This window comes from Chaetomium fimeti (genome assembly GCF_033439085.1).
Source record: "Chaetomium fimeti strain CBS 168.71 chromosome Unknown B0H64scaffold_6, whole genome shotgun sequence".
Classification (NCBI taxonomy): Eukaryota; Fungi; Ascomycota; class Sordariomycetes; order Sordariales; family Chaetomiaceae; genus Chaetomium; species Chaetomium fimeti.
The window spans coordinates 2,358,034-2,383,585 of record NW_026944334.1 but is presented as its reverse complement, the minus strand read 5'-3'; the positions used below and the strand labels follow the sequence as shown (position 1 = coordinate 2,383,585).

The 25,552-nt window shown below is 56.8% G+C and overlaps 8 protein-coding genes across 8 annotated transcripts; 2 read left to right on the top strand and 6 right to left on the bottom strand.

The window, feature by feature from the left end:
• Positions 1-2,042: 2,042 nt before the first annotated feature.
• B0H64DRAFT_327955 (nucleoside phosphorylase domain-containing protein) lies at positions 2,043-3,014 on the bottom strand (the record flags this gene model as incomplete). Its single annotated transcript, XM_062800813.1, has 1 exon — positions 2,043-3,014. One exon carries the CDS (start codon positions 3,012-3,014, stop codon positions 2,043-2,045), a length of 972 nt encoding a protein of 323 aa, XP_062657080.1.
• Positions 3,015-5,230: 2,216 nt separating this feature from the next.
• Positions 5,231-7,256, top strand: B0H64DRAFT_426139 (GMC oxidoreductase). The gene is made up of 2 exons (XM_062805716.1): positions 5,231-5,446; positions 5,503-7,256. Exons 1-2 carry the CDS (start codon positions 5,342-5,344, stop codon positions 7,249-7,251), a joined length of 1,854 nt encoding a protein of 617 aa, XP_062657079.1. The 5' UTR covers positions 5,231-5,341; the 3' UTR covers positions 7,252-7,256.
• Positions 7,257-7,657: 401 nt separating this feature from the next.
• B0H64DRAFT_216311 (sugar transporter STL1) lies at positions 7,658-9,896 on the bottom strand. The gene is made up of 2 exons (XM_062799509.1): positions 8,231-9,896; positions 7,658-8,168 (listed from the first exon to the last, which is right to left on the bottom strand). The coding sequence occupies exons 1-2, from the start codon at positions 9,784-9,786 to the stop codon at positions 7,898-7,900; spliced, it is 1,827 nt and encodes a 608-aa protein (XP_062657078.1). The 5' UTR covers positions 9,787-9,896; the 3' UTR covers positions 7,658-7,897.
• Positions 9,897-12,697: 2,801 nt separating this feature from the next.
• On the top strand, positions 12,698-13,286 carry B0H64DRAFT_444816 (uncharacterized protein; the record flags this gene model as incomplete). The annotated part of the gene is made up of 2 exons (XM_062806808.1): positions 12,698-12,739; positions 12,897-13,286. 2 exons carry the CDS (start codon positions 12,698-12,700, stop codon positions 13,284-13,286), a joined length of 432 nt encoding a protein of 143 aa, XP_062657077.1.
• Positions 13,287-13,334: 48 nt separating this feature from the next.
• Positions 13,335-14,862, bottom strand: B0H64DRAFT_404889 (kinase-like domain-containing protein). Its single transcript, XM_062804409.1, has 3 exons — positions 14,527-14,862; positions 13,920-14,422; positions 13,335-13,868 (listed from the first exon to the last, which is right to left on the bottom strand). Exons 1-3 carry the CDS (start codon positions 14,773-14,775, stop codon positions 13,448-13,450), a joined length of 1,173 nt encoding a protein of 390 aa, XP_062657076.1. The 5' UTR covers positions 14,776-14,862; the 3' UTR covers positions 13,335-13,447.
• Positions 14,863-16,281: 1,419 nt separating this feature from the next.
• B0H64DRAFT_434719 (uncharacterized protein) lies at positions 16,282-20,526 on the bottom strand (the record flags this gene model as incomplete). The annotated part of the gene is made up of 2 exons (XM_062806099.1): positions 16,282-17,208; positions 17,269-20,526. The coding sequence occupies 2 exons, from the start codon at positions 20,524-20,526 to the stop codon at positions 16,507-16,509; spliced, it is 3,960 nt and encodes a 1,319-aa protein (XP_062657075.1). The 3' UTR covers positions 16,282-16,506.
• Positions 20,527-21,712: 1,186 nt separating this feature from the next.
• On the bottom strand, positions 21,713-22,247 carry B0H64DRAFT_434718 (uncharacterized protein; the record flags this gene model as incomplete). The annotated part of the gene is made up of 3 exons (XM_062806098.1): positions 22,091-22,247; positions 21,966-22,032; positions 21,713-21,902 (listed from the first exon to the last, which is right to left on the bottom strand). The coding sequence occupies exons 1-3, from the start codon at positions 22,167-22,169 to the stop codon at positions 21,713-21,715; spliced, it is 336 nt and encodes a 111-aa protein (XP_062657074.1). The 5' UTR covers positions 22,170-22,247.
• A 1,572-nt stretch (positions 22,248-23,819) lies between these two features.
• Positions 23,820-25,437, bottom strand: B0H64DRAFT_426135 (beta-lactamase/transpeptidase-like protein; the record flags this gene model as incomplete). Its single annotated transcript, XM_062805715.1, has 3 exons — positions 23,820-23,964; positions 24,131-24,840; positions 24,892-25,437. The coding sequence occupies 3 exons, from the start codon at positions 25,435-25,437 to the stop codon at positions 23,820-23,822; spliced, it is 1,401 nt and encodes a 466-aa protein (XP_062657073.1).
• Positions 25,438-25,552: the final 115 nt, after the last annotated feature.

Sequence of the window (25,552 nt, the reverse complement as noted above, 5' to 3'; positions counted from 1 at the left end):
GCTCCATCACCTCCTTGCGTCCGCTACAAACGGCATAAGATAATGGCGTCCCTCCAGTGTCATCCCGTGAGTCCGCCCGAGCCCCCGCTTGAATGAGCAGCTTGACGACGGCTACGTTCCCGCTCCAAACGGCATACGACAATGGCGTTCGACCATACCTATCCACCGAGTTGACTGTGGCTCCCCTTCCAAACGGTAGCCTGAGGCCTCGCATACCGATCCCCGCTTTTTTGATCAATAGCTTGACAACGGCATCAAAGCCGTTGCCTGCAGCCCAAGATAGCGCTGACCGCTGGTATGTATCATCGCGAGACTTCCAGTCGATGTCGTCCATCTTGAGCAAGCGCTTCACCGCTTTTCCCAGTCCGAAATAGGCTGCAATCATAAGGGTGGTGAATCCACGGGGGAAATCCGTGTTCACGCTTGTCCAATAGACTTTGAACCAAGTACGGCAACGCCCTGAACTCGTGTCGCAGATTCTCAGTATCGATTGGGTCATCGTGTGTTGCAACCCAATTTGCAATTCGCGGAAGTGGACGGCCCAGTACTTGGCAGAGTAGTCAAGGAAGACATGGTCCTCAATATACTGGGTTAGTGGCTCGTTTCCGTCACAGTCAAGAGGATGTGTCTCAAATTCTGCAAGAAGCAGGTGCCAGATGCAGACTTCAGCAAGAATGCGATGAGAATCCCGTGGCTGTAGCGAGTGTTTCCATTCCAGATCCTCGGGGGGCGCCACTGGGAGTATTCACCGGATCGTTCTGAACCAAGAACTCCTTCGCAGTTTGGTGAAGCAGGTAGATTCTCGAGTCTATGATGGCCACGAAGAGGCCACAGACGTCTCGTACCTTATCACGGAAACGGTCTTCGGGTTCGAGAGTGAAGTTCTCATAGGACCGGCGACCTTCTCGAAGAACCAACGCCACGTTCATCTCTCTCAGAGTCAAGGGTCGGGCTGCTGCTACCACGATATGCAGGATTTTCTTGGCCTCTTGGGGATTGCAACTCTTGGAGAGGATCCTGTCGTATGCGGCATCAACTGTTTTGGGCAGCTGGGAAGTGGCCCCGTCAACTCCGGTGCGAAGGCGGGAAGCGACCTCGACTGTTTTACCGATGGCGCTCTCGATCAAGTCCAGCGTAAGGTACACCCATAGATATGTCCTTTGACGACTCTCCATGAGCCGTTGCAGCAGGAGGTCTCGCTCGTTCTGTGCGAGCTTTAGTCGTTCGCCGATGTCCTGGACCCTGGCTCTGATGAAAATGTCGATTTCTTGGGAAATCTTTTCCCTCTCCTCGTCGCTTTCCCCACTCAAATGAATCTTTGGCAATCCGGGGATGGTTAGAGGCTGGAAACCACAGCGAATCCCATCGTAGGGCCGACTAGTGAGGAGAAACTTCAAATTACAGTCCTTCGCAGTGCTCTCGGGGCCATATAGTCGGCATAGCGCGTCGGCGAGCTGAGATCTCCCTTGACCTTCGCATTCGTCGAGCGCATCGAGAAGACAGATGATTTCGCCGGCGTTCTCATCCTTCGCGGCGCTCAGAAGGGTTTCCCAGAGTTCGCTGAATGAGTTGGTGAAATGTGCCCCGTTAATATCGAACCTGTCGAGAATTGCGTTGGACAGTAGGGCGCGCTTCCGATCGAAAAGCTGGTGCAAAATACAGCAGAGAGCGCTGACCGCACTTCTCTGGTCCTCAAAGTCGTCCTTGAAGAAGAAGTAGCACACCGTTCTGGATTCTGTAGTCGGAAGAACAGAATCGACCAGGTGTTTTGCCAAAACCGACTTTCCACATCCCGGATCTGCAGACACCCAAAGCAGCCTTGACGACTTGCTCTCTTCCCAGTCCCTGAAGAGCTCGTGAGACACGAACCAGTCACAGGTCCCCGGGACCCGGGGTGGGTTTCTGTCTTTTCGGTCTCGGTACCGTGATGTCATCAGGCACTTCAGCATCTCTATCTCCTTTGCCTTCCGGTTTGGGTCCTTCACAGGCGAGTCTGTACAATGCATTTAGCTAAGAAGTTCCATTTTCTCGACGAGGACGTTCTACGAACCAATCTGGCCGGCCACTCCTCCGCCCTGTGCGATGTTCTTCGGTCTAATCTCAGCCAGGACAGCTTTGGCGTAGGCGGCAGCCATTGCAGCAGCGTACGGTTGCCATTCCTCATTCTTATGCTCGTCCCCGTAGTCACAAACCCCACGAATGACGCCCACAGGAATGCGGTTCATCGTTCCGGCCGCCTCCATCTCAAGACCGATGACGTTGTATTTGTCTCTCAGCTCATCTCGGATCCGGGCATTCTTTACCACCTTGTCTCCCGAGCCTATAGGTCCGTACCACACCCGAGTCCGCTTGCCATCCGGCCGCCGTTCTCGTTTCGCTAAACGCTCAGTCCCGTCTTTGTTACTCTGGTAGAGCAGATCGTTCTCTTGTCCGGGGTCGACGAATGTGCCGGTGGTGTGTTCTTTGTGCTTGATACGTTCATAATGTGGCAAGAACGCTTTCGCATCATTGGGCGCCATAAGCTTGATGGCACCGATGGCCGATCTGACAACCGTTTCCGTGTTGGCCAATACATGGCCGAAGTGCAAGAGTTGAAACCCATCTTTGGCTGTCTCTTTGCCCAAGTCGTAGGCGATAAGGCCTGCACTCTCGCCCGTGGGCAGACCCACGAGAACGTCGCCTAGGCGGATATCGAGCGGCGGGCTTCGCGAGAAGTTAGGAAGGCCGGCGGCAACGCCAACCAGCAAGCCGAACCAAAGGTTTGGGAAATAGCGCTTGACCTGGCTAGCGAGGGCAGCAGCAGACCCAGTGCCGTATTCTTGACCAGCGGGCAGGGTTGCAATGATGGCGTTATGTCCGCACATTTCGCCAGCTTGGAAGACGTAGTCATCGCCGCGACCCATGGGAAACCTGCCTCGGTGTTTATGATCCAGCATATGTAGGGCAGCCCGTGCCTCGATCTCTAGCGGGGCGATCCATGCGACGGTATAGAGCTCGGGGTCCAGGTCGTCCATTGCGCAAGACAATCACGAACCGGAGACAACGAGGCGGCGTAGGTTGTTGAGGGGAAGAGGGCCGCCGTATTCGGGCGCTCGCGCTTCTTCGTAGTTCCGTCACGTAGCGCTCTTTCAATTCGACAGACGCAGGTATGACCTGGAACCCGTACATGCGGAGGGAACGAATAAATACAGCGGGTTAATAGAGCTTTAGCATCTCTTCATCTCCAACAGGAGGTGAGCTAAGCGAAGGAAAATGCGACGTCGCTTGAGGGCATCGGGAGCAAAGGAGGAAAGACAGGGGAGCAAACCCCCCTCTTCGAATGCATTGCAGCCTGACCAAAACACGGAGCTGTGATAGGCCTTTCAACGCCACTCACCGTGCTTTTGGGTGCCCGAGTCTGACCGTCCCTGGGCCAATCAATGCGGAGCACGAACGAGGGCACTGATCACTGGCAAGCAGCCGCCAACCGTGGTAGTTAGGAGGTATCGGGGCAGTCTTGCAAGACGAGGAAAAGGATGGGAGACTGGTACCGTGACTGCTGAATAGGTACCCATACCATGGTGTTGGGAGGACAGGATAGATAGGTAGGTAGGTAGGTACCTATATTGTCATGCCAGATAGGGTTAGTACCCAGTCCCTATACGCTGGAGAAGCGAAGAGCAAAGAGGAGATAGACAGATGGAAATCTTAAAAAAGCGTATAGAAGAGAAGAGAGTAAGCTGCGAGTACCATCCTATCATACCTACCTATTGTTAACATAGTCTTACTCGTGATATACCAGCGGTCCCTGCCGTTGCCGAAATTAGTAACCTATATACAACCTGGATAGGTACCTAGGTACCGCAGCGGGGCTCTGTGGTGGGCAACTACCGTACTTTTAGTGGGTTACGGTAGTTCTATAAAGTTTGACAGTTCTGAGAAGTACGGTTGCTCTCAAAAGTACGGTTGTTCTGGAAAGTACGGTTGCTGCACAGACCGCAGGGCCCAAAAAAACCGAACCACTGTACCGGGCCTTCTAAACGGCCCACTCTACCGGCCTTTATTAACTGGAGCTTCATTTGGTCTGAACATTACATTTGAAGAAAGATGGTTACGACAGGGAATTGAACACAGGAATCACGAAAAAAGGAGGAGAGCATTTTACAATTGAGCTATAGCAAGGGAATTCAATTAAGGAAAGAGGTTATTTCCTATCGTTATCAATACGATGGGAGTCTCCGGCTGAGGAAGTCGCAGGGCGGGAAGGCCAGGCACGGCGCGGCACCGGCACCTTATAGCCTTGGTTCCATTGCCATGCCAGCCCTGTTGGCATTGCCCGGCCCTGTTGGCATTGCCCGGCCCTGTTGGCATTGCCCGGCCTGTAGGCGTTGGCATTGGGCCATTTCGTGCAAGTCAATTGCGTGCAAGTCAATTGCGTGCAAGTCAATTGCGTGCAAGTCAATTGCGTGCAAGTCAATTGCGTTCAGCCTACAGGGCCATTACAGGGCTACCAGGGAGTTGGCTGTGGATTTAGCCAATTAGAACGGTAGAATTTGCGGGCCGATGTAACAACCGTACTTTTGAGAGCAACCGTACTTTGCTGAACAACCGTACTTTGCGAATCTACGGTAGTTGCCCCCTGCATTTTCCCGCTACGGTAGCCACGCGTATTACACACAGAATGGTGACCACAATGATGGTGTAGTCGTCCAGGACGAGTGCACGAGTCGTAAAGCGGACAAAAGTGCGCAAGGGCGAGATTATAATGATGGCTGCGATGAGGATGCCGCCGCTGGCTAAGAGCGCGGGCCCAGTGTCCTCGTCGGGAGGCAAGGGGGCCGGAGGACTCGGGGCAGCTTTGTCTCGTAACAGTGAGCAGTTGCGGGTCGGAGCAATTACGGCGGTCGATGAGGATTACTACGGGAAGCTGAGCAAAGTCTGCTGTATTGGCGCGAGGGAGGCTGAAGTCGCTATATTTCCCGCCCCGTACCAGAGGAAGCCAGAGGAAACCCGATGGTTAAACACGTCCGAATAAGCACTTGCCCCGATTTGGGCTGTCTGCGCTTGAAAAAACCGGTCGGGCGATGGACGAATGCAACAAGACGCTCAAATGTGCAGCTTCCAAGAGTTGCCGCTCCTATTCGATTGGCTCGACTCATGGCTTCACACTCTTGTGTCACCACATAAGCTGCAGGAATCTCAGGCGCAATGCTCGGAAAGGACACGGGGGGCCCTACCCCTTGGACCAACGGTTTGGTAAGTTGAAGTGCTCCCAGCTGCTTTATTCGTATAGTGCTGCCCAATTGGCCTCTTGCCGACTTCATTGGCGTTTCTCTCATTTTTCCTCTGCTACACGGTCAGAATGCCTGCGTCAATTACTAGGATTCTAATAAGCGCGCTGTTCTGTGTGGCTTCGGTTTCCGCCGACCCAGTCTACAACGGAGCGCCCCGGGATGCCTATGATTATGTGCGTGCTCCACCACCTGTACCTGCTGCGCCCTCAGTTAATGATAAAAAAACCAGATCGTCATTGGTGGAGGAACCGCAGGCTCGGCCCTGGCCGCCCGCTTGAGCCAAGGTCTTCGGTCGGCGAGCATTCTCCTCGTCGAGGCTGGCCCGATTGCCTTGGGAGAGGAAGGCATCAACATTCCCGGGAAAAAGGGGTCGACTCTGGGCACCATCTACGATTGGAACTTCACTACCACCAACCAGCCCGGGGCCAAGGACCGTGTCATTGGTGTTAACAGGGGGAAGGTCCTGGGCGGCTCCTCTGCCCTGAATCTGATGTCCTGGGACAGGGCCAGCATCCCCGAGTATGACGCGTGGGAAGATGTCGGAAATCCGGGATGGAACTGGCCGTCCATGATCGCAGCCATGAAGAAGGTCGAGACCTTCACACCATCTCCCCATTACGGGGAGACGGGAGTGGGCACGACGGGACCTATCAAGTCGGCCATCAATCGCTTCATCCCCGAGCATCAAGAATCATGGATCCCGACCATGAACAACCTGGGCGTTCGGCACAATTTGGAGTCCTTGGGCGGGGATCCGCTTGGGGTCATGTACCAGCCTAGCAACATCGACTCGGCCATCTGGAATAGGTCTTACGCTGCCAATGGCTATCTCCCGACGGCCGGATCCAATCTCCACGTCATTACGGACCGGCGGGTAGCCAAGATCAACCTCGAAGCACGCGACGGTTCCCAGATGGTAGCCACCGGCGTCACCCTCCAAGACGGCACCGTCATCCACGCCCGTGCAGAGGTTGTCCTTTCGGCAGGTACCATCCAGAGCCCCGGGCTCCTGGAACTGTCGGGCGTTGGTCCACGGTCCGTTCTGGAGAATGCCGGCATCGACCAAGTCATCGACCTCCCCGGCGTCGGCGAGAACCTGCAAGACCACATTCGCATCCAGGGCTCGTTCCAGCTCCAGGATAACTACACGTCGTTCGACGCTCTGCGCTACAACACAAGCTTTGCTGCCGAGCAACTTGAGCTTTGGCGATCTGGGCAATACTCAATGTACGACTACACGGGCAGCGGCTACACCTTCAGCAACTGGAGCCAGGTCGTCGGCAGCGACGCATCCGCCGCCCTAACGTCTCTCGCCGAGCAGGCCATCGGGACATCCCGCCACCCAGTCGACCAGAAGAAGCTAGACTTCCTGCGCAACCCCGCCGTACCCCAAGTCGATGTCATCTTCTCCGACGGGTACACCGGCGTCAAGGGGTACCCCCCACCGAGCACGCCGCTCTTCGGCCAGGACTTCTTCACGCTGATCGCCGGCATCATGCACCCGCTCAGCCGCGGCAGCGTGCACATCCGATCCTCCAACCTCAACGACGCCCCCCTCATCAACCCCAACTACCTCTCCAACGAGTACGACATCCAAGCCGCCGTCGCCGCCATCAAGTATGTCCGCAGGATCGCCAACACGGCCCCGCTGTCGTCGCGGTGGGTGGCCGAGTACGAGCCCGGCCTGGCGGCGGTGCCGCCCGAGACCGACGACGACAACGATGCCCAATGGCGCGATTTTGTCCTGAGCACCACGCTGTCCATCTTCCACCCCGTCGGGTCGTGCGCCATGTTGCCGCGGGACAAGGGCGGCGTGGTGGACCCGGCGTTGGTGGTCTATGGGACGACTAACCTGCGTGTTGTTGATGCTAGTGTGATGCCTATTTTGGTGTCGGGTCATATTCAGACGGCTGTGTATGGGATTGCTGAGATGGCGGCTGAGATGATGATTCGGGACGGTGGGAAGGGGAGAGGATGAGTGGGTGTGGGGGATGGGAGCTCTTGCTTGGCGGGCACTGGCACGGGGCGGTATGTCAGATCGCAGTGAACTCGGCCTGGGCTGCGGCTCTCGTGCAGACTGAACTTGAGAATAGGTAGTAGTAAGTGCAGCGGTCATGTTGTCATATACATCGGGCATTTCAGCCCAGGGCAAATATGGTGGGCCTTGAGAGGATCATGTATGTGTTCCAGTTGCTCTGGACTGGACGACAAAGTGAACGTTGCTGACCCATTCGACGCGAGAAACTGTGCTCTGCACTGGGGGTTAAAGTTTGGCTTTTAAAGTTCAAGCTATTACCTTGCGGCGTGTGCGCCATCACACAGATTACCTACCTACCTTAGGTACTTCGTCTCTCTATCATCATAAAGGTTGCGATGAATATCTCCAAGTGGCAAATCAACAGACGCGTGCGTGACTGCGTCACTCTATTGAACTCTAATCGGTATCTCTAACTAGCATTTAAGAAAAGTAATGAAGCGTAATTCCAAGATCGCAATACGGTCAGCTCCTGTCCCGCATCACATCACCACCCAAGCAGTGGCGCTTGGGGTTAAATCGCCACGCCCTTGTACCCGTGCCCGACACGGAGCCTGGGGGGCGGGCGTGATCTGTCGCTCTCGACGCTTTACGACGGAGCGGAGGTGGGAGCAGAGGCCGCCACTGACGAGCGCCGACGTTCAATGTCGTCGGCATCAAAGTATTTGGCGAGTTCGGTCTTGAGCTCGGCGGGGTTGTACCGGGGCATGATCTTGGCCATCTTGACGGGCGAGACCTTCTCGGTATAGGCGCGAGCAAAGTATAGGTCGATCTCCTCGAGGGATCGCTTGGCCGTCTCGGGGAAGAAGAGGTAGACGCAGGGGATGATGGCGGCGTTGAAGGCAGCGAACAAGATGTAACTGAACAACACAAAACGTCAGTGGGAGGGAACTCTCAACAGATGAGATGGAAGCAAACTCACGTCCTGTACTGCAGGTTGGCAAAGGCTGGAGGGGTGATCATGACGATCAAGAAGTTGCTCAGCCAGTTGGAGCAAGTCGAGAGAGCGTTGGCCTGGATACGCGTCTGGAGGTTGGTGATCTCGGCCGGGTACAGCCACGTCATGCCCAGCCAGCCGAAGGCGAAGAAGGTGTTGAAGCCGAAGAGGAATACGGTGGCAACGACACCGTAGAGGGTGCTCAGCCTGGGCGCGCCGTTGGGAAGCGTCTCACCGGTCGAGGCACTGCCGGCGAGAATAGCCATGGAAGCCATCATGCCAAAGGCACCGAAAAGCATGAGCTTGCGGCGGCCGACACGCTCAATCAGAGGCAGCGCAACAAGAGAGGCAATGAAGTACTCGGTGCCGTTGCAAGCGGCCAAGAGACGGGACAATTCGGGACCAAAGCCGAGCGAGTTCTCGAAGACGAAGGTGAGGTAGTAGGTGATGAGGTTGATGCCGCAGATCTGCTGGAAAAACTGGGCGGCGATACCGAGGCCGACGCGATGGAGATTCTGCGACACACCGCCGCTGAAGAGACGGGAGAACTTGCCGCCCCCACGCTCGACGTTGAGGGCAGTGATAATCTGCTCCATTTCCTCCTTGACAACCGTGCTGTCCTCGGGCGCGTCGAGCAGGCGGCCAATGACGTCGCGGGCCTCGTCGGTGCGGCCCTTCATGATGAGCCAACGGGGAGAGTCGGGAAGGTAGAGCAGACCGATCATGACCAAGACGGTGAAGAAGGACTGGAACATGATGGGGAAGCGCCACCTGACCTCGCCCTCGAGGAAATAGAAGCCGTAGACGACCCAGTACGAGATCATGATGCCGCCGGAAATGAGCGCGCCGGATATGGTGATGAGGAAGCCGCGGCGCTCCGGACGAGCACATTCGGATTGCCAGGTGGGAATGGTGGACGTGACCATGCCGTTGCCGATGCCGCCGACGACGCGACCGGCGACAAAGAGACCGTACTCGAAGGAAGCAGCCTGCATGACGGTGCCGATGATCATGACGAGGGAGCCCCAGAAGGTCGAAGAGCGACGACCCCATGCCTCGCCGTAGAACAGAATGAGGACAGCGCCGAGGAAGCAGCCAATCTGGTAGATGGCAACACCAGCCGCCTGGGTGTTGGCGTCGCCGTGGCAGTAGCGAAGGTCACGGGTGCCGTCTTCGTGGTAGCAGAGAGGGTTGGACCGTTCGAGGGGGGTCATCAGCCCCTGGTTTTTCTGGAAGCTGTCGAGGGTCAAGAGACCAGAGAGAACACCCTGGTCGTAGCCGAACATGAGGAAGCCGCACGAGGCGATGATTCCAATGCCCCAGTTCAGGGCCTGTCCGCGGAGACGCTTGCCACTGACCTTCCACTCGGGGAGGTCACCCATCCTGCTGCAGAAGCGGAGGAACCAGTTTTGGGGCTCGCCGATGACTGGCACGCTGGGAAGGCCGGCATGCTGGATGGTCTCGCTCTTGACGCCCGGGTTGGCGCCATCGTTGCCGGAGGTATCGCCTTCACGGCTGCTCGTCTCAGGTTTCTCAGACATTGTGGTGGTACTTGCCCTGCTTGGCGATCTTGTTCAACCGAGAGACGCGTCTTGACCGCGAAGAAGGGCCATTCAAGGTCTGCCGGCTAGGAGAGCTAAGAAAACAAGCAGAAAAAGAAGAAGTTCCAGAGAAAGAGAGGCCTCAAAGATGACGCAGGAAGGGGAATGGACCAGGCCATTGGTTTATATGACCTCCACATCCTGGTCGATCCCCCATACTCTCACCCCATCCCCCGCCATTTCAGTTTCTTTCCTCTCTCCATGCGGGCTCTCCATGCGGGCGGACGGGTATGCCGACATGGGTGGCAAACAAGACATCCCAACCGACAAGCCACGAGGTAACGATGTCGGGGAACCTCGTTTGGTTTTCGCCCAGAGTTTTGTGACGTGTGCCAATGCCAAATTTCCACTGTAACCAGGAGCGAGGAAAAGACTGGGTCGTTAGGAATCGGACCGTGGTTGGAAAAAGGTTTTGGTGGAATGTTTACGCCCCGCCAGGCAGCTGCCAGTGTCCTGGGCGGCCGGCAGTGCGGCAACCTCGGCGCGTCGGGTAGCCGCCTCGCTCGCGTTTTCCCCTGGTGTTTGCCCTGGTGCGGGAGCTGTGACATCTTGGCGCTTGCGTGCTGAGGCGGGGACCCTGGCTTGGCTGTAACGCGGCTGCTCGGGTTGGTGGGACGCTTCGGCCGGTTGGTTGGTCGGGGTCGGTTCGGGTGGGTCGGACTGGGCTGAGCGGGTACGGGATGTTGCCGCGTGGGTGGGGGGCGCAATCCCTCCATTTCATCTCTTTTTTCAGGTGTTTGAGTAAAAAGGTAGGTGAATTCAATCTTCCTACAATTGAACGGGTTATACCTACCTGGTGCCTCGTCCTCTGCGGAGCCAGCTGTCTCATCGTTTACCTCTAAACCTTGCCTAATTGGGCCTAATTACTCCGTGCAAACTTTGGAGACAGGCACTTCGTGCAATTCGAGGGATCGGGAAAGCGGCAGGTGAAGCAAGGTCTTGCATTCCCGAGATGGGGACCGGCGCCGAAAAGCTTGGGTGGATCTGAATGCGCTTCTTTACCCCTTTGGGAAACCCGAGCGGTTCTTCGGATAACCCTTTACGGTATCCCGTTCTGCCAAGAGTCAGCCTCGATTCATCCGGGTCCCACTCTCAACACCAATGTCAACGCCGCATGCGGCGCGCCGCATCTGCCGATGGAGCTGGGGTACCACAAACTTCACTTGTTAAAGTGGGTGAGTGGGATGTGGGATGCGCCAAGGTGACATGCTGCCCTTCCAAGTCGAGTTCTGGTAGAGAAATAAGACTTGAAATACGACTGAGTCGTCGCCCTGGCCTTGGCTTTGGGTGCGATAACAGGAGAGCGCTGTTCTTGTTGCTCTCTCTCGCTCTGTTTGCCTCTGTCTTTCCTTATGTTGGTGTTGGCCATTTTCCGAGGGCCGCAGCGATCATCGCTCGTTCCAGGGTTTGCCAAGCAGTGGATCTCTGCATGAGATACCAGATAGGTAGGTCGGTAACTTGAACCACCCACCACCCAAGGGAACCAACCTCCCAACCACCAACATTCGCACCCATCCATGTTGGAAGTAAATGCTGGATTCTGTGGTCAGACGAGGATTTGGTGGGCCTGTATGTCGGCCTGGATTGGCTGGTTGATATAGTCTGTGCGCCCCGGGTTTTTCCCCGGGTTTCTCTCAGGGTCTCTGACATACCCACCTCAGATTGGAGTTCTGTGGGGTTAGGAAGGTGAACTCACCTTTCTCTCCCGCCGAGAGGTCGCAGTTCATGATGACGGTGCGTCGGGTGGGTATCCCCGAGAACGCCAGCTAGCGCTCACAGGGGAGGCGGTAGTGCGACTCCTGGCTGAGGATGGTGTGGTGTTTGTCAAAGAAGGCCTGCCGCGGCTAAGGTGAGATCTCGACGCCGGTGGGCAGACGGGACGGGGCCAAGGAGCGGCACCAGGGCGGGCGTCGCGGCCACTTCGTCGGGGTGTCGGCGTCTTAAGCAGCATTACCTGGCAGCGTCAAGTGTCATTGGGACTGGAAATAACAACGATATTATAGCGCGCAACTTACTGAAGTATATTATATCACCAAGGCAGACGAAGCGACTACATGTACCTAAGCATCCGACCCACATCTAATACATCTTTCGGAAAGAAGAGACCGAAACATGCCGCGCCCCAACAGCGTCGTAACAGAGGAACCGCAAAGAAAAAATAAACAACAATACACATGGCATTGACATCATAGCCCAGCGATGCTCGTATCGTATAGATAACCCCCAACTCGGGCAGCAGGGTTATGAGCAGGTACGCCGTAGCCGTCGGGTTGCCCTTGAAGGCATTCCAAGTCACGTCTCCAGAAATCTGAAAGATTAGCGAGTAGGCTATCTAAATCCGCAACAGTGGGAAACACACGGCCACGCAAGAATAGGTAAGCAACGTTCCCTCTCGCGGGAAGGTGTCCGGGTAGCAACAAAAACACCGCGCTATATACCACTATAAGATACAAGCCGGTGAAGAAGCCGAAACTGGCTTGCGTGTATTTTATAGGAGCAAGCGGCCCCTCGTTCCTTGACTCCACCGCGAACCCAGCAATCGCTAGGCCCAAGTCCGCCAACGTTAAGGCCTAGGGGAAACCAACCATCGAGGGTGGACCGTACAGACAAGTTTGTTTCTGGATAAGAAAGGTTGTCGGTGCCAACGCGGCCCTTGACGTTGCATTGAGAGCGTCGAGCTACGGGTGTCTCCCAATGCTTGGGTGCCGGGACGGTAAGTAAAAGGCTTGAGCCTTCCTGCAGCTGGCCGTCGACCATTTCCCCCGCGCGCCCACGGCATTTTGCTTGCTACCCCCTGCTTGCGTGTAACAACTATGACGATGTGGCTTGGCGGGCAAACTCCTGGTCGATGATGGCCTGCATCGTGGACTTAGTCGCCGCGTCTGGCGAGGACGTGACCTCGTCCAGCAGGGCAATCGGACGCGCTCCCGTTGGGCAGCAGCGGTGCGTCCCGAGAGGCGGTCACAAACCCGCTCTGACGCATGATATTACGCGGCTAATATCCACCCCACCTCATTTGTGTTGCATCTCTTCGGGCGGATGTTCACTAGGTGCGGCCAGAACATCTCCAGTACCCCTTAGGGGTGGCCTCCCGCCTCACGGGGCATTACCCGCCGCCTGCCAGAGACAGGGTGTATCACCTCATCAGCCCGGTCATTGAGAACATCTTAATAACAAGCCGTACCGAGCTCACTCGCATCAAGCACATGCTAGGAGACCTGGCGACCAACGCCGCGGATCGCCTGCTCTGCGAGAGCTACGCCACCACGGCGGGGTGGTACGGCTTTCGCTTCGTTGCGGCGGTGGCCAGCAGGCAAGATGCGCGGCTTAGTGTGTGGCACGGCTCCAAGATCGTGTCCGTATTCCAGACGAAGGAGTCGCGGGAGAAGACGGTTTCAACGAGACGGGGCCTTTTGTTTACATGTAGCGTGACGATGTGAGATGTGACGCCTTGGAGTACATCACTTGGGATCCAGCATAGCGTACTACGGAGGTAAATGTCGGTGATTTACCGGTCTCTGTGTCATTAATGATTTTCTAAGACATCATTGTGAGCCGGGCCTACAGATCTGTAGACCTTCTTCTTCGACCGCATCTGTGCCTATCCCTTCTTCGCAAACAGAGAAGCAAGAACGCCAGTCTCAAAGAAATCCCGATCCTTCTCCCACGCCTTGAGAATGATGTCCCTTCCAATCGTCAACCCAGCAATGATGACCTCGGGGGGTGCCATCAAGGCACCCGACCGGGGCCGCCGTCTGTACCAGCTGATCAGCTGAACACCCGTATGGATGGCAGCCCGGAATGCCAGTTCCTCGCTCACCTCACCGTAGCCCTCAATGACGCCCTGCACGACGGGCATGACGATGTCAAGGTCGTTGAAAATCTTGCGTTCCCAAAGATCGCCAATCATCTGGCCAAAGTCGTAGGCTCGGTGGCCATACTGGGCAAACTCCCAATCGATGACGAAGAGCTTGTTGTCACCCTGGCCGGGCGCTTTCCACGGCGTGGTCGGAATGAGGACACTGTTCAAGTCAGTTTCGGAATCGCCATCGATATGATTATGAGCGACTCACTTTCCCGACCAGAAATCTCCATGGATCATGCCCCAATGCTCGTCCGCCTCTGCGAAGGGGGGCTTGTCGAACTCCTTGCCCAAGGCAGCCACCAGCGTCTCCAAGGTCTCTCTACATCCGACCAGAAGCTCCGGATAATTTTCCAACACGGGAATAATCGTATCGTAGGTGATCATGCGCTTCAGATCTCGCATGGGGCGATTCTCGCCGACCGCAGCGAGCGTGGGCACCTGCTCGGGCGCAGACGCCCAAGTGTGGTACGACCGCAACCACGAGCCCAGATGATGCCCAATGGTCAACGGGCTGGATCCCGGAAGGAGGTCGGCGGCGTTGGGCAGGAAGAAGGCGGACTTGAGATCGTCGGTACCGGGGAGGTCTTCGAGGACCTGCGTGTTGCTTTCGTGGCTGAAGAGGTAGAGGCGCGGGGTCTTGATCTTGGTGCCGTCTGCGGCCGGAGGGAACTTGAAGGACGCGACGGCGGCAAGCATGGACTCTTCGAATGTCTGTCCGGTCGGAGAGAGGGGTTAGTTAGCACCATGCGCTTAGTTACCTAATCTTTCGGAAGACCGAGATATGTTTCAATGGGGTTGGGCAGGGCAGCAATTACGCAGCGCGTGACATCTAGTGGGAAGTCCCGGTTGATGGCCACAAATTCAGTCGAGTGCTTGATGATCACCGTTGTCGCTGTGGATTCGTCCTCGGCGGGGAGAGGCTTGGCGAGGGTGCCGCGGAAGACGAAGTTGGCCGTACCGCCGTGCAGCTGGGTAATCGATGAGAGAGCATAGGGAGTCTGCGAGAGCTCCTCGACGATTCTGTCGGCGATTGCCTGCTCCTCGGTTTTGCTGAGCGGCGGCATGTTGCTGGTCGATTTCCTCACCGGTTTCGGCTTTGTGGTTGCGGGGTGAGTGTTTGCTGCCGCCTGTTTTAGTTATGTCGGGAGATTGTTTTAGTTGGGGAGATAAACAGCCGTCCAAGGGCAACCTTTCGCTGACTGCGCGGCAGGTGTAACCGTGTAAAGGTGCGACCCGACCCGGAGCTAACCACTGGCAAGACCTGGGTGCGGTGTTGGTCAGCATGACATACGGCCGGACGGTTCTCGAGCAGGTGAGTCTTATTATCTTGTACATGTGTCGTCACCGCCCAGTTCCTATCAAGTGAGAGTCAGAGAGCTAAACCCCGGCGTATAATCGCGACCTCAAAGAATGTGGCACATCAATGCCGTATTGATGACTCCAGGCCTCGACTAGCACTACTACCCAGGAGGTGGAAGTCCAACCTCATGGTGTCTAAAGCATATGGATTCAACGTGGAGCCGGTTAACTATCTCACGGAAAGAATAGGAGAGAAAAGCCCCCAATTCGGTTCTTAAGAGGCCCAGTGGAGAGTCACCTCGTACTCTATTTCTTTTAAGAGCAGCAAGTTGCTGCAAATTAACCTCATTTGGTGTATCTTAACATAGTTTGTGTTGAAGGCCGCTTTGCAAATACGAGTGTGATCTTGTCAACCTGCGGCTAGTTTATCATAGTTCTTTGAGGGCTCGCGTTGCACCGTGACCTGGCATTGTCTCACCTAGGACCTTCAATGCATTCAGCTAGTAGTCCACCGAGGTTTCTTCTGTCCTCTCAGCTTTTGTTTGTCAGGTGATGAGCAACTGGAGATGAAAATTTGATTTAGCGTTTATCGACATGATTTCTAGGACAATTTCCTCACTGCGTACTTGGTCACCTCGTCATCACCCCTCGCCATCTAAACTTCTTTCTTGTCGGGGCGGCAGACCCCCGCTTGCCTATCGTGGCCGTACGTCATAGGGTAGGTAGGTAGCTTCATAAAGTGTAGAGAGCCAGTGTTCCTGGTCCTTTGCTTCCATACCATCCCGAGACTGACCAACACAGCAGTCACCAATCTGCACATTACCAACTGCCACACCTCGCAAAGCCAACTACCTAGGTACTTTATCTATCTACTGCTCGGGGGGCCGAGTTATTCGGCCCGAGTGTCGGACCCGTGTGACAGGGAAGACCGGAACGCCAAAGCACCCTGGAGTGTCACAATAATTAAACAACCGAGCGGGGCAGCTTGAAGGCCCAACAACATAGGGTTTGACGTACCCACCTACGTACCTCAGCCCGTGTTCTTTTCGGTTTAGGTGGGGAGAATGATGACGACTCCTGGGCACCCGCGTGCCGAGAAACACGGTTACGCGTAAGTTGCTTGCATTAAAATAGAGATGTAGAGGAGGGTATACCCTCTATCTATAGGCATACAGAGAAACGCTTACACGGCTACTGGGCTCCCTTGTCTTGTGGCCTCTGCACCCATTTCAGCACCGTGGGTGGGTAACTTCCGGGTCAAGTCTGAGTCTGACGCCAACATTCTCCCATTTGATTTTCATCAGACATTTCTACCGCTATGCATAGACTAGGTAACATTAAACAGATCAGAAAAGAACAAAAGAAACCATATCCCCACATACATACATCACACCGTCCACAACAAAACCATCAAATCATATCCAGGAACCCCCCATATCCCAATCATAGCAGATCATCCATCCCAACCCATACATTCGTAGCATCGCATACCACATTCAAAACCACCCCTTCTCCTTCTCCTGGCAGCCCTTAGTCGGCTTCGCCTTCTTCTTCTGCTCCTCGACGGGCACCGACACGGTGATGCGGACCGTCTCGGTCTCGAACACGGTCTCCTCGACCGTCTGGGGCACGGCGGTGACGACGGTCGAGACGGTCTCGGTCTGGGTGACGACGCTGACGCGCACCGTCTGCGTGACCGTCTCGAACACGCGCACCGTCGTGCGCTCCGTGACGAACGGCCCCGGCAAAAAGGCAGAGGTGGATGCCTGCAGGGCGTCCGAGTCGGAGCCGTTGGGGTCGCTGTCGAGGTCGCACTTGGTTGTGGCATCCTCCTCCCCGGTTACGGCGTTGTCGAGGGCGTTGGTCTCAGCGGCGTCATCCGTAAGAGGCTGTTCAACCTCAGTCTCCAAATCCGACGACACCTCCGCCGCAGGCATTTCACCCACCAGGGTGACAGGGTACTCCGGCCCGCGTGGCGCGCACACATCGGCAGGGAGCTCGAAACTGGGAACTGGCTCCCGGGCCTCAGGCTCCGCAACCTCCTGAGCCTCCACAACATCCTCTTCCCGACTCTCCAGCACCACCTGCTGCTCGACCGCCTCTTCCACCACTGGAACCTCCTCCACAACTGTCTTTTCCTCAACCTCGACCGGCTCCTCAACCTCCTTCTCCTCGGCAGCCTCAACAACCTCAACCCCCTCCAACCCCCCAACCGCAGGCAACCTCGAACTCACCGACCCCTCTCCCACCTCTCTTACCACCTCCACCTCCCTCTCCCTCTCCCCAGCAGCACCACCACCAACACCAGCATAACCCTCCCCCTTCCCCCCCTCAAACCCCTCAAACCCCTCAACCCGATACCCCACCCCCTGCCCGAACCCGGACCCTTGCCCCACCCCCTGAACCCCCTGAACCACCGGCGCCTGCGGAACCACCTGCACCTGGTTTTCCACCCCCGCCGTCGCACCAGGCCGCTTCACCATAACGACGAGGAACACGCACAGCAGGATGATGGCGACGTTCTTGGGGTCGCGCAGCAGCACCTTGAAGGCTTGGGTCAGCAGGTCGAGGAAGCCGGCGTTCTCGTCGAGGACGATGGGGCGCGGGCGGTAGGGGTCTTGGGGGTGGTGGGTGCCGTCTGTGAGCATGGGTAGGGGGGGTGGGGGTGTGTGTTGTTGTTGGTGTTGTTGGTAATGAGGGTGTGATTGTGGTTGTTGTTGCTGTTGGGGTTGTGGTTGTTGTTGCTGTTGTTGCTGGTGGTCGGATGAGGGTGCTGGGTTGGGTGTGGTGGATGGCATGTCGCCGTAGATCTCGCGCATGCGTTCCTCGTCACGGAGGCGGCGCTCTTCGGAGGCGTCGACGCCGTAGCCGGCTGGGGTGCCGGCACGGACGAGCGTGTTGGATGCCGAGGGCTGGGGAGTAGCAGCGCGCATGGCAAGCTGCAGCGCCGAGGGTGCCGGAGAGGATGCCATGCCTCGTTGGGATTCCATCTCCGCTTCGGCGGCAAGATCAGCCTGCTGCCGGCTCGCGGCGCGCCTGTCCGGGTCTGACTTGCGCTCCGGCTCAGGGTCGGGCATCCTCTCCAGCTCAAGCTCCCGCCGCCGCTGCTCTTCCAGCTCCATCTGCAACACGGCCAGCTTCTCCAGCTCGTTCTGCACAGCCAACTCCACAATCGGCTCGACCTCAATATCAACACGCTCCATCTCCTTCCAACACGCCTCCCACGCCCCCGCCCTCATCAGCCCATTACTGGCATACACCTTAACGCGAAACACCCTCCCCGTCCCCAGATCCTCACACCGAATCTCACTACCGCACATCCCGCACCAATGTGTCTTCCCCTCAGCCCCATCCAGCCCCTCATCATCACTCTCCCCATCCTCAGGCACGTTCGCCGGGCCCACATAGTGGCCACACTCGAGAATCCGCGCCCGGCGCTTCAGCGGCAGCTCCAGCGCCTCGAGCAGGCGCTCCTCGAGCACCTCATAATCGTTCTGCGGGTGGGGCAGCAGAATGCCCCTCTCCAGGACCGTGTCACCCACACGGTCCTGCAGCTCGCGCCAGGCGTCGCGCAGCGTCTTGAGCGGGTCGCTGGGCTCGAACAGCTGCGCGGGTGCAGTAGCCCCCGCGGCGGCGGCGGCGGCCGCATCCTCCCCGGCGGTGGTGGCGGTGGCAGCCTTGGCGGGCGGCTGCAGCACCGAGTCGAGGGTGTTGAGCACGTCGCCCCAGACCCAGCGCAGCGGGAGGAGGGTGACGTGCAGCAGGACGAGGGGCGCCTCCTTGCGGGCCGACTTGAAGCGCGGCGGGGTGGAGCGGCCCTTGGGGGAGTACTGGGCGGAGACGGTGGGGCTGCCGAGGCGGGAGATGGAGGATGGCGGGCCGCCGCCGCCACCGTTGCTGCTGCGCGGCCCTTGGTGGTGGTGGTGCTTGTGCGTCGAGGACCGTGATGGCGAGCTGCCGCTGAAGACGGATGGTGTGGGGGATGCCATCTGCATGGCGCGGATCTCGGAGGGGGTGCGGAACGGCATGCGCGTCTCGCGGTGGGTGGGGATGAAGGTGAGTTTGGGGTCGTCGTACGAGGACAGGCCCGAGATGTTGGAGAAGTTGGACGCGGTGCGTGCGGAGGAGTGGTCGTGTGGCTGGCTGGAGGCGTACGAATCGCGCCGCGAGAAACTCTCCTTGGCTTGCGGGGTTTTGATGCTGGGGATGTCCGCGTCGTCGTGCTGATCAAGCGAGTAGAGGGAGCTGCGGGCGCTGCGGTCGCTGAAAACGTCATCGTCGCGCTCGTTGTGGGAGCTGCTGTCGCCAGCGTCGTCGCTAGAGATGGAACGGGAGGGAATATGGCGGGCTTGAGATTCGGAGGATTGCCGCCGGCTGTCGGGTGCATCGACGCTGAGTGTGCTTTGTCCCTCGTCGCCTAGGACGTAGGTGTCCTGTGAATCATTGCTCACAAGCGAGTTATCCAACTCATCTTCCTCTTGTGGCATGTCACCGCTCTTGCGCTTCTCGATCTTGGCGACGACGGCACGGGCGGCGGCCTGGATAAGGGCTTCGGTCCGGAGCGACGCTTTCCTATCGACAGAGCTTCGCTGACGACTGAGGTCCTCCTCGTTGACGTCTGGCTCTGCGGCCTGTGATATTGAGGCGTCGACATCCTCCGGACTGTCTTCCTCCTGTGGTGCGTCCGAAGCGTTGTTCGTCTCTTCTAAATCATCAACAGTCATTGCCTCGGCCGGCTCGTCCGAGGCAGCTGTGTGTTCTGCAACTTCTGGTGCCGGTACCTCCTCCTCTTCGGGTACTTGGTCCTCTTCTTGTGGCAGCTCGTCCTCCTGTGGCTCGGCAATGAACTCATCGACCGCGGGCTGCTCCACCGACTCGGTGTCGGCAACCTCTGTCTCCGGTTCCGGGACGTAATCTTCTGCCATAGGTTCTTCTGCCGGGTCGGTCTCGGCACCGGGTTCTTCGACTGCCTCGGCGTCGAACGTGGTATCGGCTTCGGGCTCGTCGATCTCGGGGGAGGGCTCGTCGCATTGCTCCGGCTCGGGGGCGGGTTCGTCGGCCTCCGGCTCGGGTGTGACTTCCAAGTCTGCCTCCGTGGACGATTCCGGAACCGAGGCGTCTTCGGTTCCCGGAGTTTCCTCCTCGGTGGACGTCGTCTGTGCTGCGTCCTCATCTTCTTGCTCCTCGGCCGCTGTCTCTGACTCTGTAATCTCAGGCTCAGGTTGCTCTTCAATTGGCGCCTCGTCTGCGAGTGTGACATCTGCCTCCGGTGCGGAATGTTCCTGCGCCTCTTCGGCAGCACCGCTTGTGGAGTCTTCGGCTACCCGCTCCGCATCCTCTACCGCCACTTCTGCAGCCGGTTCGTCCGGTGTGTCGGGAACAACGGCCGGGGCCTGCACCTCTTCGGACGAGGGCGGCATGGTGGCGAGGGTTTCGTCGTCCATGGGTGCGCTCAGACAAGATGGGTCGACAAAAATGTTGAAGTCCAGATCCAGGTCTGGTGTCTTCCGTGGCATCGTAAAACAAAAAGATCGGCTGCGAACAGGGCGGTGCGATCAAAGTAATTTAATATTTTATACAGGACAACGCACGCGCGTCCCCTGATATCTCGGGGCAACGGCGACAGCCAATGTGAATGCCAAACGGAACCTGGATCGGTGGAGAGGCTAAAGCAGCGATGCGCTGGCAGATGTCCGAAACGGTGCTGTGAGGCGGATTGTTTTGGCGGCGGAAAACCCGACTGGCCTGGGGGCGGTGACAGGGCCTCCGGACAGGCGGTGACGGGCCCATGATGGGCCGTGACAGTCGCTCAAGCCGCCGTTGGCCAATTGTTAGCCGAGTAAACAAAGCGTTGGCAGGACGATTGACCCCTCCTCGTTGTCTTGGCGGCCAGGGGGCTGTCAACACGGGAGACTGCCGGGGCGCCACGATGCAACCCAACGGCGCCTTCCCGATGCAGAGTCGCGTTGCAGTTCCATTTCCGATTCATGGAAGCTGCCCTCGCGCCGTTGAACGTCAATAACCAAACGTCGTCAACTTTGCCTCTCGACCTGGTCGCTCGATCAAGCTGCGCTTTGCCCCGCAATATTCGTGGTTTTTTTATTCGCCTGATACCGAATTGGGTACCCTGCTTTCCCGTGCCATATCTCCATTGTTGTTTCTTCATCCACGTGGGCTCTAATTTAAAAGGATCTTGTGTCTCTCGGAACACTTGGTGATTTGGCAGCCAGTGGAGACGAGCACTTGCACGACATAACCCGCCCCGCCTTCCTCATCATCCAAGGGGCGTCAATGGGATCGACCTCAACATTGGTGGAGCCTGGCAAAAGAGAAAAACACAATCACTCCCATCACAGCCCACCGCACGGATTGTCCCGAGTATTCGTACAGCAGATGGCTTCCTCGAACATACGCAATGACTCTGGTGATAATAACGAGGCTGTAAGTCCCTAAAAATCGTTTGTGAGAGCTTCGGGTCGCTAATAACCAGGCTGCTAGTCTTTAAGCTAAAAATATATCTTTACTTCCTTATCACCTAGAATTGAAACGCTCAAGTAATATCCCTCCGCTTTGCTTCCTCGTGTATCCTCAGTTCCCATCCAGCTGGATTGGACAACCCCCTTGAGTTGGGGTTTAGATGACCTTGCTTTACAAACGGTCAGCAACTTGCAGGGTTTCAACGACGACACTCTTAAAGTCTGCTCACAAGCTGCCGATGGCGCAACCCGGGAAGGGCGTGAAGCAGTGCGTGCCGCCCTGCAGCGCCGAGCCACTGCCCTGGCAGTTGACGTTGCAATAGGTGATGACCGAGTTCGGGGGGTTGTCAATCTCGAGGCGCTGCCAGTTCACGCCGATCGGGGCGCTGTAGCAGTTGCCCGCGCTGCCGGAGGACCTGTGTCGGACAGAAGAAGCCTTGTCAGAAGACACTATCAACTTGGGAGGAACGGGAACTTACGGGGGTCCATTGTTGGGCGGAGAGGTGCTGCCCGCCGCGGCGTCGTGGTTGCAATTGCTGTTCGCGTCTAGGTCATGGAAGTTAGGAGACGTGGCCAATGCACACAAGGACAGAAACCGGCTCACAAAATCGGAACTGGAAAGCTTCCGCCTGACCCGACGCCAGAACGGCGGTGATGATGGTGAAGAGGGTGAACTTGGCCATTGCGGTGGTGTTGAGCTGTTGGATGAAGATGCAAAGTGAGGTTTGTGGTTTCGAGTGATGGTTGATGTCTGGTATGTCATATGATCTTGTCAGGGCACGTGTCTGCCTTATTTATACACGACGACGCTCCGGAGATGTCGGGAAACGTTGACCGAACTTGATGCTTTCAGTTCATCACGCGACCTATGCAGGGTTCTAACCATCGCTTGTCTGGTGCCGGTCGCCTCGCTTGTTGAGTTGATCCTCCATAGTGGCCCTGTCAGGCGAAGACTTACAGAAGAGAGAGTGAAAAGGACCCATAATTATTTGATCTCAAGTTACACAACCGCTGGCCACAGCAATTATTGCTTACCAACGCACGTCAGCGTAGCTTCAGCGCCCGTTTTGTGTAAGGCGAGGGGGTTGAGAAACGTAATGTAATATGGGTCGTTGGGTGAGTCAAACTTCCCCCGCTGGTTGAGAGAGGAGCGGCTCGACTCTTTTGAGGCCCGAGTTGCCCACTCAATGGCGTTCACGACTCGCGTTTTAGCTAAGACCTTCTTTCGTAAAGCAGTCTCATTTCAAAACACAATTATCGTATGATGGGCGCTTCAATCAAATGAACGGCTGCCCGGAAGTACCGCTTGTTTCCCTTGAGTCAAACTTTCCCAACTGCCCGGGTAGCCCGGTACCTTTAGCTTCCATTTTCTAAGCCGCAACATGCTGGATGTCGGTTACCGAGCCAATATCCAGGAAGCTCCTTGCCCGTAAGTCTATCCAATCGGCATCGCAAAACCAGTTTGAAGAGTGTGGCGTGTCCACCTACGTTGAATAACATGCAGTTCTACAAGTGTTGGAAAAGAACCTTGCTTGCTCCATGCCTAGTTCTTGAGCTCCTTCCCTCCTGCTGGATGGCCAAGGGCCTCAGCACGTGAACCTACAATTGGATCAAAGTCACTCTGCTTCTAGCCTTCCTCACTCCGTCCTGAGGAGAAAGCCTTGCACACCTTTGTAGATTACCCACATCTGTCCTACGTCAGGAGAACTTTGCATAAATGACACCTCGGTGGGCCTGTCAATGGCGATAGTTAGCCCCTTTCCTCGTTGGGCACGGCGCGCACCGTACCTAGCCGAAGACACAAATGTCGCTTGATGGTTTAACTGGTACCTATGTTATTCCAGAGCTCCTCGGTATTAGCTCAGAATTTCTTCCGGATCTCGGCATCTCCCTCCTAAATACAAATTCACCGACACCGTTACACTGCCTAAAAAGTATTGAGCGAGTTCCACTGTTTCTTTCTAATTAGGGCCCAATCGGCCCGCACCGTCTTGGTCCAAGGTGCCAGCCATAGGTACTGAAGCATGCCGCAGCAAGGTGCCAGGCGCCTTCGCTTCTTGGTACTACCTATCTAGGTACCTAGTGGAGACAAATCAAGGAGTCGGGCTAGTAACGTAAGGTACCGTAGTTAGATCTCAAGAACCCTGATTTGGAAGTTATAGGTAAATTACGGGATAAAGGGGGAACAGGACGAAACCATTTCTCGTGTCCTTAGAATCTATCTCGGGGATACCTGTCGCACCCCTATTCCCAGGAGAACCCACGAATGGAAGGCCGAAGCACCGCTCGCCCCAACAACTACCAAATTCCCTTCCTGAGGCGGCAGCAACCACCTACCTCCCCCCTACTTCCTCCCTCTTATACTCATCAGCGGGCACACCATCATCATGCGCCCAGCACAGCCGATCCACCTCACCCCCCGGCATCACCTTAAACTCAACCTTCCAAAAGTCAGGGCCCTGGTCTACACCCACCCATCTCCCACGCCGCGACAGTTCGTTGCGCGGACAGAGCTAGGTGAAGATGTCGTCATGGTAGTGGGTGAGGCGGAACTTCTCCGACTCGAGGCCCTGCAGAGCCCAGTAGAGGTGTCCGTCCTCGACGGTGACCACGGCCTTGATTATGTGGAGGGGGGTCCCAGTACGTGCCGGCGTAGGCGTCAAGCTGTCGAGGGGAGGTGCCGTGCTTTTGGGCTTTTTGGAGTTGCGTGACGAGGTTGGGGTACCACTGGAGGTTTGTTGCTGCGGAGGTTTTGGCTGCGGCGAGATAGTCGTTGCGTTGTGGCGATGGGATCTCGAGGAGCTCTTCTAGAACCATCTGCCCAACCCAGTCTGCGACGTCGTTGAGGGCCAGGGCGTTGGAGGAGATGACGATGGCGGTCTCGGTATCCGGGAGAAGTGCGACGAACGAGAGGGCGCCCGGCATACTGCCCTGGTGGAAAATGACGAGGCGCGGTGCTATCCCCTTGCCGACGATGGGCATGCCGTTCGGCATCAGATCGGGGTTGATGCCGATTTGACCCATTCTCCCGGGGAGTTGCACGCGACCCCAGCCGAGGCCGTACGATGCCTCGTTCTTGGATGGCTGGTCCATAGGTATCTTGGCCGACATGAGCTCTGCCACTTGCTTCAGCGGTAGTCCCTCGGTGGATGTCTCCCCCGTGGAGAACTGGTGGTTGAAGGCCTGCATGAATGCTTTGTACAACTTCATCAGGTCCCAGACGCAGGATCGCATACCCGCATGGGGAGCGCCGAGCCAGTCGTCGCCGAGCTTGATGCAAGTGATGGGCGCAGAATTCCCGTTGTCGAGTGAGTTGTAGCACTTTCCAACATTGCCCAGGCCCGGCGGCGGAGTCTTGAGGTAGGTCCGCGTCATGCCCAATGGGTCAAAGATACGTGTCTGGACAAAGTCGAAGTAAGACATGTTGCTGAGTGACTCGATCACTTTGCCGGCAAGTTCATAGGCTAGGTTGCTGTAGGCGAATTGGCCACGGAACGGGAGGAGGCGCGTTTGGCTGTTGAGATATTCCATGGAGTCGTTGCCGCTAACGAGGACGTTGTTGTCGGTCCCGATGATGAGATTGTCGCCCCAAGACATGCCTGATCGGTGGCAGAGAAGATCAGCGATGGTCATTTGGTTCTGGAGAATGTCGTCTTTGATGTTGAGCGAGGGCAAGGCATCCTTGACTAGTGTGTCCCAGGTGGCCTTGTTCTCATCTACGAGTATCCCCAGCGCTGCCGAAGTGACTGCCTTGGTCAAAGAGCAGACGGGAAGAACAGTTTTGGCGTCGGGGGGCGTGTATAGCTCGGCGTAACGATTACCATAACCGGCAAAGTACACCTGGTCGCCCTGGTGCATCACACCGAGAGAGAGACCAGGTGTGCCCCCAATGCGCATCAGCTCCTTAATATTGGGGCGCAAAGCGTCGAGTCGAGATGTGAGGGTTTCCATGGTGCTGGTGGTTGATCTCGCTACAGTCGGTATCAGTGGAACATAGAGTGATATTGGGAACGGGAGCAGGAACATACCGATAATCCGTGGCGCAGCAGTCAGAGCGCGATGCAGT

Bases quoted from the DNA above. Each gene is read 5' to 3' on its own strand.
- B0H64DRAFT_426139 (XM_062805716.1), top strand. From the start codon at position 5,342: ATGCCTGCGTCAATTACTAGGATTCTAATAAGCGCGCTGTTCTGTGTG. The intron at 5,447-5,502 runs GTGCGTGCTCCA...TAAAAAAACCAG, and splicing joins CCCGGGATGCCTATGATTAT to ATCGTCATTGGTGGAGGAAC.
- B0H64DRAFT_216311 (XM_062799509.1), bottom strand. From the start codon at position 9,786: ATGTCTGAGAAACCTGAGACGAGCAGCCGTGAAGGCGATACCTCCGGC. The intron at 8,169-8,230 runs GTGAGTTTGCTT...TGTGTTGTTCAG, and splicing joins GCCAACCTGCAGTACAGGAC to TTACATCTTGTTCGCTGCCT.
- B0H64DRAFT_404889 (XM_062804409.1), bottom strand. From the start codon at position 14,775: ATGCCGCCGCTCAGCAAAACCGAGGAGCAGGCAATCGCCGACAGAATC. The intron at 14,423-14,526 runs GTAATTGCTGCC...CCGACCGGACAG, and splicing joins CACTAGATGTCACGCGCTGC to ACATTCGAAGAGTCCATGCT. The intron at 13,869-13,919 runs GTGAGTCGCTCA...TGACTTGAACAG, and splicing joins GGAGATTTCTGGTCGGGAAA to TGTCCTCATTCCGACCACGC.